General features: G+C 33.9%; 1 protein-coding gene across 1 annotated transcript in view; it reads left to right on the top strand.

Moving 5' to 3' along the window:
- Positions 1 to 14,349, top strand: part of LOC142332503 (dynein axonemal heavy chain 1-like) — an 897,921-nt gene that overhangs the window by 700,808 nt on the left and 182,764 nt on the right. The window contains exon 13 of the mRNA XM_075378951.1: positions 6,768 to 6,889. Coding sequence (XP_075235066.1) covers positions 6,768 to 6,889 — 122 coding nt within the window. The remainder of the gene's footprint in view (positions 1 to 6,767; positions 6,890 to 14,349) is intronic.

The following is a 14,349-nucleotide window of genomic DNA, read 5'->3' on the forward strand; positions in this document are numbered from 1 at the left end:
CGGATCGGCCGATCGTGCAGACCAAAAAACTCTCGAACGATTCGTCACCAAAAACATCGTAAAAACGTCATTGACCTTGTTAGCTGTGTGCGCTGTGGCACCATACTGTTGGAACAAACCGTGATTGATTTCCGCTTCTGTTAATTGAGTAATGAAGTTTTTTAAAACAGCACAATAACGTTTACTATTAACTTGTATTTTCAAAAACGATTGGATCCACAATTCGCGTTCTACTCACACCGATACAAACACCAATTTTCGTTTCGTGTAGAGAATGCTCGTGTAGTTCATGCGGGTTAGTTGTCGATTTTGTGAATTTATATACTCTCCCAGATCAAACCACGTTTCACGTGTAAAAAAAAAACAACGTAATTTCGAGAATGCCTACGAAAGTTTTGTCAATAAAACGTTTGAACCGTTGAAAATAATTTTGTTTTTTACCCTGATCTGTAGGTTTCAATTCTTGAATTCTCATTACTTTGTAGAGGAAAAGTTTCAGTTCTTCTCTTACAATTTTATGTGCGGTAGCAATACCAATATCTTACTGTTGAGCTAACTTACGTATTGGCTTTTTGATGAACTTTCGGCCATTGCATTCGAAGTATTAGTAGCTTCAGTTCGTTTAGTTTAGGTGGTCTTCCACGTCGATCAGTATCTTCCACAGAGACAGTTATCCGAAATTATTCGATAAGAGTTCAAACTGCATTGCGCTGGGGAACAGGATTTTTTGGAAACTTTTCAGAAAACTTGTTCAGTAAACTTTTCACCTTCACGAAATACGTGTTCAGCGAGAAAAATGGGTTCTTCTACCGAAAGAACCTTTACGTTTCTTGTAAACTATTGATTCTGATAAACGAAATAACACGAAACGAAACGAAGCACGTTCGATCTCAACTCAAAAACCGACGTCTTGGTTTATTACTGAGCAACGCAACAAACCGATAGGGCAACCAACCTTACGCCGAAAGAACAGAATGCACCACATAATTTCTAAAGCATACTTCACAGCGACTTTTCGAAAGCACTGTATTAAAAAAACCATCACCTAGAATGTACAACCGGAAGCAGCTTTATTATTTTCATTATTTATTATGTTAATTATTCAGTAAATGTTAGTAAAAAAGTACAAATACTCCTTTTGGAACAAAGAATGAAATAAAACAGATAAATATTTAATTAAATCAAATGAAGTTTTATAAATATTCGTAGAATAGAATTAAAGAAAAAAGAATCATCACAAAACGAAATAGAAAACAAGAATAATAAATAAATTTGTATTGTTTTGGCAATTAACTCCCATGCTAATTTTTTTATAGTAATAAAGTGTTCCAAACTGAACTGATATTATAACTTTGCTACCATTTTTTTCGCGGTAAAACCAGAGTAGAAATTTTTATATGCTGTTATTAGTAAACATTGTGGTTAAATTATGGAAAATTATACTTTTGAACAACGAATAAAAATTGGAAAATTAACAATATAACGAGAAGATAACGAATTTTTGAAAAAAAGTCATCTTTAGCGATTAGGCACTTATTTTTCTTACCGGTATTGTCAATAATAGAAATTGTTGAATTTTAACTTTTTAGCTTTTAGCTGCTGCTACTCGGTGACTTTTAGTGTAATTCCCGAGGGTTGTTCTCAGTACAATACGTAACGATATTTGTGTTTATCAAACTGTTTAGATGAAAATATGTATCGTCAAAGATTGCAACAAGGTAATCTATCGTAGATCAAAAGTTATATGTATTTGTTTATCGCGCGTGCGTGTTGAAACGGTGCCGCCGGCTACCTTATATCGAATATACGTATAATGATAGTGTAATACACGAGGTGTTGCGATTTTTAGCATATCTTTATACTTTAGGGTCCAACTAGATAAACTACACAAAAAAAAAACATTTCTACGTTTTTAGGTCGCACTGCTTTTGTTGTTATGTCTCAGGATTTATAGAGCCGATTTTTTAAAATTTGGTTCAAATATTTCTATATATAGTCAAAATTTGTTAAGGAGTGTAGGCATATAGTGAAAAAACCAATTTCAATTTATTTCATTTATAGGCATTGTAGAAAAAACTACTCCTTTAGATTTGTTATCTACATTACATATATAAATAATCCAAAAAGAACTGTTTTAAAAACCAACCTCCCCACCTCCTAAAATTGAAATATATGTTTTTTTACGTTATTTTCTTTCGGTTTTATTTATTTATTTTTTTATTATTTTATACATCTATATATATATATAGAGCTATCAAAAAATATCTAAAATTTTCCAATAGTATAAACCCAGGACATTAAACAGAAATATTTTTTTTTAATTTTTCGTTCTTGATTTAATCTTTATTGGAGGGGATGTTATATTTATAAAAAACTTCATTTAAGTAATTTTTTAAACTTATTGAATATTTTTAGAAGTATTTTTTTTTTTAATTTATTCTACACCTCTAAAAAAATATATTATTTTGTTTTAACTTTAACTTTTTCCCCTAAACGCGGCTAGAGCCGCGTTTCGGGAAAATCCTAAAACTGTGGATTTTTTCTGCACGGCTTACACGTACATACACACACAACATGAAAAAAATGTATCATTTATTTAAATGATACTAGTTTTTCGTTTATTTAATTCAATGATTCTTACTAAAGCGAGCACGCATACAGTATTTAATTCACGCGCGTGTGGCGGTACTAGCGGCGACAGTCGGCAATAATTAGACTAATGTATTTACAATTTACATAGAACAAACTTCGCTCGTTCGGTCGGCAGACTGGTGTAGCTGCGAGGCTTAACGCACCAGCTACTGAATCAACCGGACGATCGAGTTCGGGACCAGGTAGACCGAATTACTTTTTTACACTTTAAATATTATCGATTTATTTAATTCTACAGCTCATCTGTGACCTCAAAACACGGCAGTAGTTTAAAGAATTTTTTGTGGTGGGGTGGGGGTGCGATTTTGCAAAACCCTTTTTTTGGAAATATTATTATTTTTTAATTAACAAATGAACCTAAGAAAACTATGACCTTAATTAGGCAAAATCTCGAAATACTGAGGGTGACCTTGTTCTACAGCCTCACTCCCTTACTTTTTTAGTTGAAAGTTCAATGCCCCATATATAGAAGCAATCTGACCAAGTTTGGTCAAAATCAATGCAGTAGCTGTGGTGATTTAGACCAACACTGAGCACACACACGCACACACACACACACACACACACACACACACACACACACACACACACACACACACGTACATGCGTACATTAATAATCGGAAAATTTCTACCCGGTTTTTTGGGTTTCTTAGGTGTCAAAACGTTAAGATCCGGTGAAAACCGCATATGCCCAAATTGGACCGTTTACAATACTTTCCCCTTCTAGAGTTATAGCTCTGCTATAGCGCTATCTAGACGGGAAAGCAATTTTTTTTATTTTTCTGTCACTTTAAGGGCAGTTAAAATTTAAGTAGTTTGACCCCTGTAACATACCCGGGCCCAAAATAAGCAATTTTTTTTTACTATCATAAAAGTTATACTTTATTTTTTCAATATTTACTATTATATTTCTATTATATAGAGAGTGTTAATCAAAAATGTTTAATTAAATTGTAGGAATAATTCTCACTCGACCTGCTACTGCGATATAAGATTTAATCAATTTGTTGAATTCTGTCGTTTATTGATACAAAACCTTCTCAACTTGATATTCAAATAATTATGTTTGTTTAACAACACTTGGCTTAGTATCTGTATTAATGTTGATGTAATTTACCTGATAATAAATTCTTATATAAGAACGAGTACAACCTAATAAAAAAGAACTTAAAAGATATTATTAAAAGGGAACTACGAAAAAATAATTAAATACTGAAGAATATTGCTGTTATCTGAAGTAATTAGGAACGGCGCTTATCCGAATAACATTAATTACGTTAAAACCAGTATATATTTATTCAAAATAATAATTTATAACATACATTACCTGACACATTGTATTACTTATTTTTATAAAAACATTTATTAAAATACAGGATGGTTACAAATTAAATAAACATTTTGGATATTTTAGAAAAAAAATTACTTTTTTAATTTGCATTATCCACTGTACAATGGATTACCAATAATAAGACATATCCTGTTATAATCCTGTTGGGCCTTCATTATAAACCTACCGAAACTAGTGATCACACAGTCGGGCTGTATTGATTGGTTGGAATTTACTACCTACTGACGCTAGTAAACCCAAAATTTGTTTCTAATATTTTACACAACTTTTCTTACTGTAACTTGGCTGCTGTTCAAATATGCTATTGAAATTTTTTTCCACGTAAAGGTTTTATGTAAATCGTAAATATGTAAATTTTTTTTTTAATAAACTCATTTTGATCAATTACTAGTTACAACTAAGAACAGTTTTTGTATTTTTACTTTTATAAATAATATGCACACATACTTAATAAAGAGTTATGTTAGACGAGAATAACTTTAAGAAGTCCGGACGGAAGAGAAGGGCGAAGAATTTTCCATCCACCTCTTCAAGTTCAGTAGGTAAGGATTCCGAGATTCCGGAAAGAGCCGTTCCGTTGGTCGAGGTTTTCAGAAAAGCGAAAGGCAGACCTGGAAATTCTGTCCTGCTTTTGCAGGCAGCGCAGCACAGTATAGACAAGTTACTGACTTTCGTATAAATTTCGGGGCAAGGAGTAGATTTCTACCCTGGTTGAGACGTGTTAAGGAATTTATTTCTGCTTTGGCAGAGGGTTTTGAAAATTTGACATCCAAGCCCAAGGAGGTCAAGATAATTCACGCGCCAGTTCCAGCTCCAGCGCAACCAAGACGCTATGTCGAAGTTGTTCGGGGCAAACGAGAAGCTAGCCAGGCCGCGAATCAACCCGAGGTAATTTTCGTGTATTAGGCAGAGAGGTTTACTAAGTCTAGTAGACAACTCAAAAAATTGGAATTAAAGAGGCCAGCAAGAGTCTGGCAGTAGTTACTAACGATAAGGAGACTGTCTGAGTCATCGCGGAGTATCCTGCTTTGAAAACGTTGGAAGTCGAGGTTGACCACAAGAGAAAGAGTAGTCATATTCTACGACAATGACCGGCAACTATTCGATGAGGATGTTCTGTTCCTTGACAGGGAGCAGAAAACTGACTTGGATGAGGCCGCGTTTAAGAAAGAGTGTAGGCTACTCTTCAAGGCAGCAAAACGTGATGCCCAACGGTATCACGGAGTTTTCGAACTTGGCGCTGGTCTCTTAGAAGTTTTTGTCTGAGGGTAAGTTGTATGTCGATCTAACGTTCTGCCCCGTCAAGGAATATGTTGGCGTGCAAATATGCTTCAAGTGCTGTCGTTTTGGCCTTAAGAGCTAAATTCTGGAAGTTGGCGTCAGTCTTAAGTGCATTATGGCTAGGAAGGCCACAGGTGTGAGGACTGTCGGCAAAAAGCCTCCGCTTTTTGCCGACAGTCCTCACACCCTTGATTAACTGTAAAAGGTTACACAAAGAATGCAGACACTCGGTCAACAGTAAGGACTGTGGCTGTTATTTACGTGCGGTAGAATTCTATTTCAATCCCCTGGATAGTTCGGGATTTTTTATCGAGTGGTCGGTGTCTGTGGTCTTAGTAGTGTTAGTCGGGTAGGTGTTGGTGAGACTCGAAGTTGTTTTCTGCAGCACCCGTCCCCTGGTGAGGATGATCATGCGGTTTTTACGGTTCCCTCCTTATTCGAAGTGGTTTTTCTGCTCTTCGATGCAGAAGGCTATTGGTTTTTGGATTTAATACGATTGCCAAATCGTTTCTTTGGCACAGTTAGATCATGAATTCTGTGAGCATTTGTTGTGGGCTGTCGACCCTGTTCGCAGTGGCGCTTTTGCACGGAATGATGTATCAACCCAAATTTTTTGTAAGCTGGCTTCGGTCTTTGACTGAAGTCTGTCTGTGTAGTAATAGGGGACTAAAAAAAATTAACTTTGTACGCAGAAATTTTTACAATTCCACGTAAAGTAAACTCGTATCTGAAAAGTAAAACGATTGAATTCATAGCGAAAAGTTACCTGTTTTGACAAAAATTTAACAAGATTTAATATCGCATGTGGAATATCAATAATTTGTAAAAAATTATTGAAATATTTCACAAATTTATTTCAGATTATGACTTTCAGAATATACCTTAAAACACTTTTTCACGTTTGATTTTAATATAAAAACCATAACATTTGTAAAGCGATCTCTTGTCATCGCTAAAACCTTTCTAACGGGTTTTACCGTGAAACTATTCAGATAATAGATAATAAAAAAAAATTTTTTTGTTACGAATCATTTGTTCGTAAATAAATTCTTCCTGATAGTGCAAGGAAACCCATATAATAAAACATTTATTTATTTGAAATTTGAAAAAGTATGATGTTTAAATTTTATTTTGGTAATCATAATTAATAAAAATATCCATTGTTACGGAGGGTCCAAGAATTAAAAAACAAAATGCGGAAAATTATTTTTATTACTTTATTTAAATGTTTATTATGAAAATAAGACTTTTGATGACTGTATTGCAAAGACTTTCAAAGTTTCAGGTTTTGCAATGAAAAATCTTTGCAAATTATTGTATGACAGCCATCGTAGCCGAGAAAGTCATAAAATACTTCGCCACATTTTTTTTAAGTGATAAGTTTATTATGAAGAAAAACAGTGTAAGTTTATTTAATTTCTATTAAGTGTACTTTTAATTTTTTAATATTTTTCATTTACTTATTCATTTTTTTGTTTTAGATTATCCGATGGTGGATTTACAGTACATTATGGTGATGAAACTGAGCCTTCCCCTCCACAATGGTTACATTGGATGTTTCATTTGGAACCGTATGAGATTACACCAGATATGAAATATTCTGGTAATTTTATTTTATACGTTTCTAGTAAAATGTTTTCATTTAAAAGATTATACGAAGCGAATATTAGGGGATATTAATATAATTAGTGGTAGAAGTTTATAGCTAGTGTGAACTGTATTTTTGATGAGAAGGTAGATGATGAAATGAAGCAACGCTATGTTCTTCTTCAATCGTTATATTTAATTTGTTGTCATCCTTGACATTTTAATTGAATTAGAATAGTTACATTTAACTTAAGAATGTATGTCACTTTAGTCGTAATTGAACTGGAACATTATCAAGAAACTATGAGTACCCTTGGAGTGAAATGAAAATGCGACCGCACTATGCGGGATTCTTACGTAGAACACTAACACTAATTGTCCATCCAGACGAAATGAAAAATGCGACCGCACGGCGGTCGCACTGGGTAGTACGGCTTCACTTCTGGTTAGCGCTAGCACCCACTAGATCACAGCACCAGACGGCTTGACATGGAACAGAAAAATTAGCCTTACTTTATTTTACAGATATTATGATTTCCTTCAAAGACTGTTTATTACTAGCAGACCCGGAAATGCTTTGCTGTTGCTAGATTTGAATATATATATATATATATATATATACGAGGTGCGACAATAAAGTAATGAGACTGATGTGAAAAAAAATGTTTAGTCATGTTTACTGTTGTCTCCTTCAAAGTAGTTCTCCTTCAAACTCATCTTCTGTAATATCCTCCAAGACCCTCGTCACAGCTTTTTGGACATCTTGTGTTGTTTGAAAACGGTGTCCCTTGACCGCCATTTTCACTCTTGGAAATAGAAAAAAGTCGCACGGAGTGATATCTGGTGAATAAGGTGGCTGTGGCAGTACTGAAATTTGTTTTGAGGTTAAAAATTGCTGTACCGACAGAGCAGTATGGGATGGCGCATTATCGTGATGCAATTATCAGCGATGTTGGCACGGACACGAAGAACTCGTATACGAAGTCTTTCTAAAATTTCTTTGTAGAAATATCGGTTAACTGTTTGTCCAAGAGGCACCCGCTCTTTATGAACAACTCCCTTGGATTCGAAGAAGCACACAAGCGTGAGTTTCACTTTTGACTTTGACATGCAAGCTTTTTTTGGTCTGGGTGATCCCTTTGAGCACCATTCCGAACTTTAGCGTTTTGTCTCTGGATCGAATTGAAAAAACCAACCTTCATCACCGGTAATAACACGGCTCAACAAATTTGGATTGATTTCCGTTTGCTCTAACATCGGCTGCCACATTTTCCCGTGTTTCTCTCTGTTGTTGTGTGAGATTTTTGGGGACCGTTTTTGCACAAATCTTTCTCGTACCAAGATCTTCAGTTAATATTAGACGAACCGTTTCTCGATCGATATTGAGTTCTTCTGAAATCATTTTCACGGATAATCTTCGATCGGATCGTACGATTTCACGCACCCTGGTCAAGTTGACATCTGTCCGTGAGGTTGATGGTCGTCCACTGCGGTCTTCATCTTCAACATTCGTTCTGCCTTCACTAAAAATTTTATGCCACCGAAAAACTTGAGCTCTTGACATAACCTCCTCTCCAAAAGCCTTCTGAAGCTTACTCAAAAAGAAATGGCATACCGTTGCGCAATATTTTGCGGTTTCATTTCTGTGACGAGAGACACTAACACGTGTTCACTTATTACAGCACAACTCACGACCGAGCAGTTGCATCAATGTGCCGCTTGGACTAGAAGTAGCTTATAGACCGAGGTCAAAGATGGTGTGCCTACGCAAGCTGCAGGGTTGCCACATCTTGCAAAGAAAAATCAGTCTCATTACTTTATTGTCGCACCTCGTATATGTAGAATAAATGAACACAATTGAAAGTTTGATAAAACATTAACAAAATAAACCTTACGGAACTTCACAAAATTTAACCTTTCCCTTTTACTTTTTCTTCCTTTTCCGCTTTCCCCTCCCACTTTCCTTTTCTCCTTTCCCCATTTTCATTTTTACCATATTCTCTTTCATTTCCCCCTATTTTCCCTTTCAATTTCCCCTCGTTCTCTCTCTTTCCTTTCCTTTTCCCCGTTATCCTCTTCTTTTTCCCATTTTCCCCTTCTTCCCTTTTACCTTTTTCGATTTTTCCCTATTTCCCTTTCTCCCTTTTTTCCCGCAGGTAGATCGGTCCTGTAGTTTTTTAGTCTATAGCGATCACACATATCGGAAACACTGAAATGGAATCGTAAAATATTTAGTATAGCTTGTGTTGCATTTACGTCCAACAGATAGCGCTGTTTTTAAAAACAAGCATGTTTTTACCTGTCACAGATGTGTGACATCTTAGGTATGTAAATAGCAGGTATATAAAAACGCGCACGTATTCGAATGCGGTGAAGAACTTTTGGAGATTTAAGATTTTGAACAAACGAACATATTTACATTTTTATTTATATAGCTTTATTATCTCGTTTGTTTAAAGCAAAAATTAATGACATTTTTAATTTATTATATCCCTAACTTCATTCGTTTTTTCTTGCAGATATATTGAAGTACAACTCAATAGTTTTGCGGGTTGAAAAAAATTATTACAATTTCAAATATGTATGTTTCTCAACTATCATTTCATATTTAATCCCTTTTTCCTCCTCCCTCACACGTACGCGCACGCACACACAAATATATCGTTCTGAACACTATAAATGAATTCGCTTCTTTCTATCTTTAATAAATAATAAAAAAATAATTGGTTATTAACACCACACAATTAATTTAATAATTGAAATTTTGAATTTTTAAGATTTATTCTGGAAAAAAATTATAAAAATATAATTTTTTAATATGTTCTTATTTTAAATAGCTTTGGTTTTTTTTTTTTTTTTGTTTTCATTAACAAAAAATATATAATTTTTAGTTAAAATCAGCAAAATATAAATGAAATAAGACCGCTATTCATTATATTAAAGTACTTGTATGTTATAAAGAAAGATGTACTCACTCAAGACCTCTCTCTCTCTTTTTCCTGTTTAGCCTCCGGTAACTACCGTTTAGATAATACTTTAGAGGATGAATGAGGATGATATGTATGAGTGTAAATGAAGTGTAGTCTTGTACATTCTCAGTTCGACCGTTCCTGAGATGTGTGGTTAATTGAAACCCAACCACCAAAGAACACCGGTATCCACGATCTAGTATTCAAGTCCGTGTAAAAATAACTGGCTTTACTAGGACCTGAACGCTGGAACTCTCGGCTTCCAAATCAGCTGATTTGGGAAGACGCGTTCACTACTAGACCAACCCGGTGGGTTACTCAAGACCTAATTAGATTTAGGATCACCGTATCACTTTTCAAATAAAATTTACTGAACTTTACCCTGAGGTTAGATTTCTTATCATGTTTTCGTACACCAGTGTATAATGTTCATGAAAAAACTACGGAATAAGGTAAAATTAAGTAAATCAAAAAACGTTTTGAATTTTTTCGTTAGCCTAATCAATAAATGAAATAATTCATTTTTTTATATTTATTCATAATAGCGTCCACCGATGACAGCTTCACTTATGTATCGTATCAAATTTTAAACCTCTACTTATATCTTATAATTTTATACTTATAATCCCTCTTTATAATATAGAATATACTTATAGTTGTCAAAACGCTTTCCAAAATATATATATATATATATATATATATATATATATATATATATATATAGTTCCTGTTCTTTATTATAACATACGGGTAATTAGATTTAGGTTTTCTAGCAAGCCAGTGACCGTTACTGAAAGATGAGATAAATAATATTTGATTATTAACTGTCATTATATATTTTGTTTTCTATTCCAAAGTTTATAAAAATAATATTATTCTACCGGAAAAGATGAAATTTACTTAATAAATGTTTTCAGAATTGTTTTCCGTAAAGTATATGTCAAAAATAAAATCGTTTCATCTGCGTCATTAAAAAAAAATATACTCTCCCGATTTCTTCGACAGATCTTTTAGGTAGATTTCATAAGAAAGCTACCTATTGTAATGGGTACCATGATTCAACTTCCGGAAAATTTCGACATATCTTCGCGTTTCACTTCCCTCAGACCCAAAAACCACCGTCAGTTCAAAAGTTTATTTACACATTTATACACAATATTTCACTTTCTTGTGGACACGATAACTGCCGTAATTTTGCGCCAATCACTTTCAAACTAATACGTAAAATATAACGACCCAAAACATCGGTCAAGTTCGTTAATGGAAAAAATCGGACCATTGGAGTGGAAATTGGGGGGGGTCTTTTTCGAAAAAAACAAAATATCACCATAACTTTCTTATTAAGTAAAATATCAAATTCGTATAAAGTTCCTACTATTCTTTGGATAAGGGCCTAAATCTTATATAAGTAAAGTTTTTTGATATCACCAACCATTGGCCCAAGGGGTGGATAAAATGGGGTTTCAAAGAAAAAAAAATCATACCTCCCGTAATAGGCACAGTATCGAATCGATTTAAAGTAGTCGTTAGTTCTTTAAAGATTACGTAAAACGTTTATCTTAAATAATTTTTGATATGACCAACCCTTACGGCAAGGAATGAAAAATGAAAATGTTGCTGGAATTGTAAGAAGATGCGGCTTGTCGTATGCTAAACATGTAAACCTTTTTTTTCACATGCAATCATTGTCGTATTGAGTAAATTTGAAGTTTTTCTTAACTTTAAGGTGGAAATCCTTTTTATCCTCTACTTAGCACCGGTTAAATCTACCTCCGCCTTCCGGCGTTCCGAAAGGAATTTTTTTTAATCCGGATTTATTCAGCTTTTGAAGATTACTTGTTACTTTTAACTTCGATTATTTTGTTACTTAGAGATTTTTTTTTTAAATAGTTACATCGTATTTCATACATTTCCTGAAAACATCGGATTTATATAGTCTCCTTATAATCCTTATATATTTTATGAGTATAATAATTAATGATATGATTTAATCTGATTAAAACCATAATTTTATTAAATTTCAAACTGTAATTTGTAATATCCCAGAAGACACCGAATAGAATATTTATCATTCTAAATTTTAACATAAATGCCGGATTAGTATGAATTTTTTTTTTGTAATAGTTCCTTATTTGAAAATTCTTAGGAAAAATAAGGTCAGTATAAATATCTGTTAAGATTTCCAGTATGAGAATGAATAATTGGTTTTGGAACTTTATTGTATTTTTGAAGAATTTTTATCGGTGTTACAAGATTCTAATTTCTTGGGTATCGAGGAATACCTCTAAAATAATACTCGAGAATAATAAAATTAAATGTATTACTTAGCGGTAGAGGTCAATCGCAATAAAACCGGCAATAATTTATTATTGGCTTATTGGCAATAAATTATTGTTGGAGAATACGTACAAGGTCTATAAATAAAGTAATGAGACTGGCTCAGAAAAACTTTTTATTTACAATCCAATTATACATGGACTCTATCACCTTCGAAATAGTTCCTTTGGGAAGCCACACAACACTTCAAAAGGTTTTCATAGTACAAAAGGGTTTCATCATAGTACTTTTGGAACTCAGAAACTGGAATATCTTTCAGATGATCGGTTACATTTTTTAAAAATGTTTTCTACTGTTCTAAAATGGTGTCCTTTAAAATCTTTTCAGATCAGGAAGCCAGTAAAGTGGCTCTGTCCGGTGATAAGTTTTAAAACGCTGTTACAAAATCATTTTATATGGGATCTAAGTCGGTTATATTTTTTTATATTCACAAAGAAATCAGTTTTATTATACAATTTGAACTATGGTTATACGAATTAAAATGTTTTATTTGGACAAGAAAGAATATGACCATTTTTTTCTCAGAAATGTGCTTGTGTGTGTGTGACTGGTGTATTATAATTGCTATGAGGGTTACGGATTTATTTATTATTTACAAAACTAGCTTATTATATTAGCAACATAACGATGTATTGAAACACATAATAAGTTATGTTATACGGCACACACAAAAAAAAAGGAATTTGTGGTCATAAATGTGTCACTTTTATTTGAGACCTAATAAATCTTTTCTGACAAAAGATATCGGCATGTGTTTCATTAACACATACCGATTCGTAATGAATAACAGTATACAGTAAAAATAGTTTTTTGTCAATCCGAATAGCCTTTAAGTGGAGGGGATTTTTATAAAACGTAGTTTTTACTGAATCTCTTTCTTTATACTAACATATGTTACTTTATTGTGTGAGTGAGTACGAGTGAACTGCAGTAAGTAACTTACTATCGCAAACCGGCGTTACGTTGGTAATATATTATTTCATTATTTTTTTCAAAATTACATCGGTTTTTTTTTTATTCAGTGCGATTTTTTTCACATATTGGGCGTTTTTTTAAATTTGTGATTTTTTTTTTTATTTGCCGTAATTTTTTTTTTTATCGAGACAATGAATGACGAACAGATTAGGTTTGCTCTTGACGAAGGACTTTCAGATTATGACGAAAATGACAGTGACGACCTTGAGGGCTTGGACGACATCAAAAATACTGAAATTAGGAGTAACGATTTTTGATGATCCAGGTCATTCGATTAGTGATACTGACACGGAACAGAAAATAAATGTAGCCGGTTCAGTTCTACATCCACATGCTGAAGGAAACTGTAATATATTTCATGAAATCCATTATCGTTCTTCAGTGCAGTTGGATGTTGAAATGCAACCAGCTGTTGATTTTCCTCTCCAAGATGAGGAACTTGACACGGCGGAGTTACAAGAAAATCCAACTGACCGGGCCCAAAATGACGAAACAGTTACAGATGACGAAGGTTACGAGTTGAAAGGTCGTCTGCCGGTTCTTGGAAATCCCTGGTTAGTTTGTACTGATAGGTGTAAATATGACACGCTAAACAGTTTGCCTTTTACGGGTCCGGAACCAGGTGCATTTGTAAAGAATCCCGACCTTTTGGCTAAATCCGCTCCTCATAAGAGAGGTCGGCCTAAGAAGCGTGGTAGGAATTTACAGAATGTGCCTGAATATATTCCTGATCCCCGTATTCATGGGCAGACGCCGTTTGCCGTATCTATGTTGTTTTTTGGGGCTATCCTTGAAAAAGTAACATCACAAACTAATTTGTATTTTCAAAGCCGTAGACCTGATAGACCATTACCTAAGGACAGAATTCAAGGTGACGTTAGTCTTGACCAGATGAAACGTTTCTTTGCAATCATCCTGGAAATGGGTCATACTGTAAGACACACTTTACAAGAATACCGGTCAACTGACGAGGTTTCCCATTTCGCTTGGTTTGGGAATACATTACCGAGAACTGTCTTTCTTCATATTTTGAAGTATTTACACTTCACTAACCAGGATCCACCAATAGAATCAGAAATGCAAACTGGTAACTATGACCGTCTCTGGAGAGTACGCGAAATATTTTAAATTGCTCGTCAGAAATCTCGTGAACTCTGTAATCCACGACAAAAAATTGTAGTTGATGAGGTTTTAT

The sequence above is a fragment of the Lycorma delicatula genome, chromosome 11 (genome assembly GCF_047948215.1).
Source record: "Lycorma delicatula isolate Av1 chromosome 11, ASM4794821v1, whole genome shotgun sequence".
Taxonomy (NCBI): domain Eukaryota; kingdom Metazoa; phylum Arthropoda; class Insecta; order Hemiptera; family Fulgoridae; genus Lycorma; species Lycorma delicatula.